This window comes from Musa acuminata, chromosome BXJ2-4 (genome assembly GCF_036884655.1).
Source record: "Musa acuminata AAA Group cultivar baxijiao chromosome BXJ2-4, Cavendish_Baxijiao_AAA, whole genome shotgun sequence".
In the NCBI taxonomy this organism is placed as follows: domain Eukaryota; kingdom Viridiplantae; phylum Streptophyta; class Magnoliopsida; order Zingiberales; family Musaceae; genus Musa; species Musa acuminata.
This window is the reverse complement of record NC_088341.1, coordinates 45,303,616-45,308,658: the sequence shown is the minus strand read 5'-3', so window position 1 is coordinate 45,308,658 and position 5,043 is coordinate 45,303,616. Positions and strand designations below refer to the sequence as shown.

Genomic DNA, 5,043 nt, shown 5'->3' with positions numbered 1-5,043 from the left:
AATCAAATAGGTCAATCCCTAGGATGCGTACCTTTAGGTCTCTCTTATAAGTGGTTCGAGAACTATTACATCCGAGATTATTGGACGTGAGAGGAGAATGTATGATGTTTTAAGCAAGGGCGTAACATAACGTTTGTCACTTTTATAACCCATATTGTCGGATCGTATTTTTTACGAGGCCAAACAATCGAGCTTTCGACCACATGCGATCAATCAGAGGCCTCGTGTCCCACCACCACTTTGATTGAAAAAAGAAAAAAATAATGACAATCTATAATTGATTAATTATCAGGAAAAATGGAATTGAGAAACCATAGTGAACTCCATTTTCAATTTTCCTCTTCAGACATCTGCCAAGCAACTGGTAGATTTAATTAGCAGTCTTGGTGAAAAAAAACATTTCTTTATTTAGTATTACATCATTTGTTCTAAAGAGCAAAGAAGCCCCTAATTTCCTTTTAGGAGCCCATGGACTTCCATGTGAGTGGGAATGAGAGGGTTAATATATGTAGTTTTACATCTAATGTATAAGTGATTATTTAGTGATGCTAAATGTGATCTTATCAACTATGTATTTTTTTAATGATTCTAGGCATAATTTGGTTTAAGTTCTTTATATATATATGCTCCAAACTACATAGCTCTTTGGCAATGATTTCACTGGATCTCAAGTCCACTAATATACGGTATGGAATTAACCTCAATAATAGGAGGATATCTGTTTATTCATATATATGTTATGAAATCATTTCAGTGACCAATGAGGGAGAAACACACTGAATAATAGTTAAGAGTCGCATACTTTTTTATCAATAAGATATCAATCAATATATAGAACTCAAACATCGTCACCTTTTCTGTTCCACCTCAGATAAACTTGCCCTGATCACTCATGCAATGCCAGGAAATCCTCTGAAAGAGAACCCAAAAGTACTTGGCTGCGGGCATTGGCAACTGGAGGCCACTATTTCTGCAAAGGTTCATAACTTTGTTAAGTAGTATCGAATGGAATATCACAGCACATGCATGCGCACTGCTGTGATCTGCAGATAACCTTCCCCATTAAATCCTCACAGCTCGACCTACACCAAGTTAGGACAAAAGCTACCAATACTTTATGGTCTCCCTGCAGTTTTTCTGTGTTGTGAACTTGTATCGATCCCTCACATCCCATCCTTCACCATTCTCTGGGGATTGATGGAGCCACCATCTTCTCAAGTAATGTCAACCGGGGATGATTCACAAGATAGAATCATCAAGGCATGGCAAGTCTTGTCACCATCTCATCCCTCCTCTTGTTGTTTCTCTTTAGTGGTGATTGTTACTTTGTTATTTTGATTGTTTTGTTCTTTTCGATGGATGATCTCCCATTTTGCAGTTGCTCTTGCTGCTATGAGTGCTCCACCAGTTTCCTTGACTACATATGCTGTTCCTGCCTCTGGGACTGCTAGCCTTGACAGCACAAGAAGCTTCGAGCAAGGAATCAATGGATCCTCCTCAGCAAGAACAGTTATACTTGGTGGAGTTGGAAGGGGCAGGAGCAAAGGAAAGCACTCAGTTGTGCTTCTAATCTTCTGCTGACGCTAAATTCTTTGTCTTCAAAAATCATCTCTGGATATCTAATGAATGACCAGAATGTTGCAAGTGGAATACTCTTTCTCCAAAATTGGTGAAATCAGTAGATGCCAAATTGATCCATTTGGTTTGAAGATTTTTGTTCTTTTAGACAATTATGGCTCACAACATGTCAGTTTCCTTTATTAGCTTCCATAGTAGTTTTTGTTGCCGATATTATAGAAAAAGGCCTAAGAAGATGAACATGACAATTAGGAGAAAAGAGATATAATTTCTGCTGTATGCTTTTACCCGTATCAATCAACAAAGATGACTATCATAAAGATGCAAGCATAAGAGCTTTTAGCCCATCCGACAGTATTCTTAAGGAAAAATAAGATTACAATCAAAGTAAAACATTTTGCTTACACAGATACATAGAACAAGCAAAAGCTCGAGTCTCGCTAGTTTAGATCACGCGACAGAAATAAAAACCATGAGCTAGCATGTTGCATACCACGTAATGGTAATCGAAGCGCCTATAGTGTGTCAGTTATCTCGACTTCTTCCGAGTACTTTCGTTTTGATCCTTGCCATGTTCACTAAGATCACAGTACAGAGCGAGTCATACATGCTATCAGCAGTTCTGAAGTAGGCAATCCTCCATCTCCTGTGCAACAGAAGGGTTCCAAAAACTGTCCAAAATCCTGTGATGAATCCCAGCGTGATACCTGCGTATAACCAAATAGTTTCAATTCTACTATCGGCGTCTTCATTTGGCTCTCCTTCATTACCTTCGGACACATCGTCTGTACAAATTTTGGAAAGAGGAGGACCGCAAAGATTTGGATTGCCGGCATAGATAGATGGATCATTAAGAGTTTGCAACTGATTGCCGGTGGGAATTCTACCAGAAAGATTATTGTATGACAAGTTCAAATGATCTAAAAAGTTTAAATCCGCTAAGCCTGAAGGAATTGCACCTGAAAGATCATTTCTTGATAGATCAAGTATTTCCAGTTGTTGCAAATTACTGATGTTATTTGGTATTTCTCCTATCAAGTGATTCCAAGATAGATTTAAGCTCCGCAATCCATGTAGATTCCCAAACTCTTCAGGGATATATCCAGACAACCCATTGTTGGAAAGATCGATAGTTGTTACAAGTGCAAGTAGTTTGCTGTCATACTCAGATTCTCTTCCTTTTATGAAAAGCATCATGTGGTCTTCCCAATTATCAGGACCATAGTAATTTGGTTGAAAGGAGAGTTCCATAGCACGGAAGTTCCCAAAGCTTCGTGGTATAGTTCCGGAAAGGTTGTTGTTCGAAAGATCCAATATTTGAAGGGATGGAAGATGAGAAAATTGAGGAATGCTACCATTGAAGGAATTAGAGCTTAAGCTGAGTGTCTTCAGCTGCAGGAGGCTTTCTTTGCTCCAATCCGGTATATTTCCGATCAATTTGTTGTGTTCTAGATCAAGGGTAATCAAGCTCGTACATCTTCTTAAACAAAAAGGGATCTGCCCAGATAAACTATTGTGGCTCAGGTGTAGTGATTGCAGCCGCTGCAAATTGCAGAGGGAATCAGGAATTCCTCCTTGTAATTTATTGTTTGATGCATCTAGCACTTGTAGAAGTGAAGAACTCTTCCAACAACTGGGAAGCTCTCCTGAGAGGTTATTTTGGAAGAGTCCAAGTATCTCCAAATACTTAATTCGACAAATAGAGAGTGGGACTGTGCCACTCAGATTGTTCCTGGATAAGTCGAGTAAGCGCAAGTTTGGCATCGTGTTTGAGATACCTGGAGGGAGACGGCCCGAGAAGGAATTATTTGAGAGCTCCATAGCTATTAGATTCGGCAAATACTGTGGCACCTCGCCGGTAATCTCATTATTGGAGAGGAGTAAAAGCCCGAGACTGGAAGGAAGCCAATTAGGGATCGTCTCTTTGATTCCTGCATTCCTCAAATCTAAGTAATAAAGATCTTTCTGTGTTTGGAGCCATACTGGAAAATGAGGCCTCGGTGCTACTTGGCAGAAAGCCATTCCCAGTGATATAAGTTGAAAAGGAGGAGTCCAATCATGGCTTTCCATCAGGAACGACGTGTTGTCAGAAATATACAAATACTTTAAACTTGATAGATTAGCCAAGTGGACTTCAGACAAGTTCAATGAGTTACCGGAGAGAAACAAATAGACAAGGCTTTTCAGTTGTCCGAGGCCTTCGGGAATCGACCCATTCAAATTGTTGTTACTGAGATCCAAATATTGCAGCAATGACAGGTTGACAAGAGAATCAGGCACTGAACCATGGAGCGAATTCTCAGAAAGATCAAGATATTTGAGATTCTTCATGTTTCCCAACCAATCTGCTCGCATGGAACCTCCAAGCCGAGTGGAGCCAAGGTCCAATTCCTCCAAGCTGAACTTAAGACATCCAGAAAAAGCCACTTCCAAATTGACTAGCGAATCGTTGATAAACGTGCCACTTAGTCGGAGGCTTTGGAGCTCGCAGAGGTCGGACAGAGCTCTCGGTTTAAAGCCCCTGTGGAACAAATTTCCGGACAAGTCGAGTGCTCTGAGAGATGTCAGCTTGGCAATGGCAGGAAGGAAGACCGAGAGAGAATTGTAACCAAGGTAAAGGTACTGAAGACTAGTTATATTAAGCAACCAATCTGGTATGATAGAGCTGAAACCGTTATTTCCAAGATCAAGTCTGGTGAGAGATGTGAAGTTGACATAAGGAAGCGAACGAGGTAAGGTTCCCAAGTAGCAGCCAGACAATTCAACTTCTCGAACATGAGGGAGGGCGTTCAATGCTCGTAACCAGTTGGACGCACTTCTAAAATCGACTGAATTCATATTCAGACGCCGAAGTGAAGCGAGCCGAGAGATCCATTCAGGGTTTTCGATGAACAAGTTTCGAGAGAAATCATCTCCGTCATAAGAAAGGTCGAGGTAGAGCAAGGCAGAGAGATTCCCCAGCTGATCGGGTACTCTGCCCACGAAGCCTGCATTTGATAGATTTAGATACGTTAGTCTCGTCAAGGATCCCAATAACTCAGGGATGTGGTTACGCTTAAAATAGTTGCCGCTGATATCCAAGTGATGAAGGCGCCGCAGAGAAAGCAACGATGGGCTCAGGTCACCACGCAGTGCCCATTTGCATCCGGTATGTAGCGCAAAAATGTCAAACGTATTATCGTCAGAGCAGTCAACTATGTCCTCGTTGTGTTGATTCCGAAGGTCGAGCTTGGTAACGTGGCCAGTGATGTTGCTGCAGTCGACGCCTTCCCAGGTACAACAATCCTCCCCGACCCAGGAAGAGAGACGATGGGAAGGATCACGGAGTCCGAGCTTGAAGTCGATCAGGGCTTTCCGCTCTCTCTCTCGGCAACGGATATAGGTGGAACCATGAGAAATCTCAAGCTTAATGGTCAGTAGAGCAAGAGAGAACATGATGACAAGAAGAGGGGATCTCTCACCCAT

The 5,043-nt window shown here is 41.6% G+C and overlaps 1 protein-coding gene and 1 long non-coding RNA gene across 2 annotated transcripts; one reads left to right on the top strand and one right to left on the bottom strand.

The window, feature by feature from the left end:
- The first annotated feature begins 1,042 nt into the window (after positions 1-1,042).
- On the top strand, positions 1,043-1,650 carry LOC103982390 (uncharacterized). The gene is made up of 2 exons (XR_671490.3): positions 1,043-1,265; positions 1,379-1,650. It is a non-coding gene; the product is annotated as an uncharacterized LOC103982390 (long non-coding RNA).
- Positions 1,651-2,103: 453 nt separating this feature from the next.
- On the bottom strand, positions 2,104-5,043 carry LOC135608834 (receptor-like protein EIX2). Its single transcript, XM_065101880.1, has one exon. It carries the CDS (start codon positions 5,041-5,043, stop codon positions 2,104-2,106), a length of 2,940 nt encoding a protein of 979 aa, XP_064957952.1.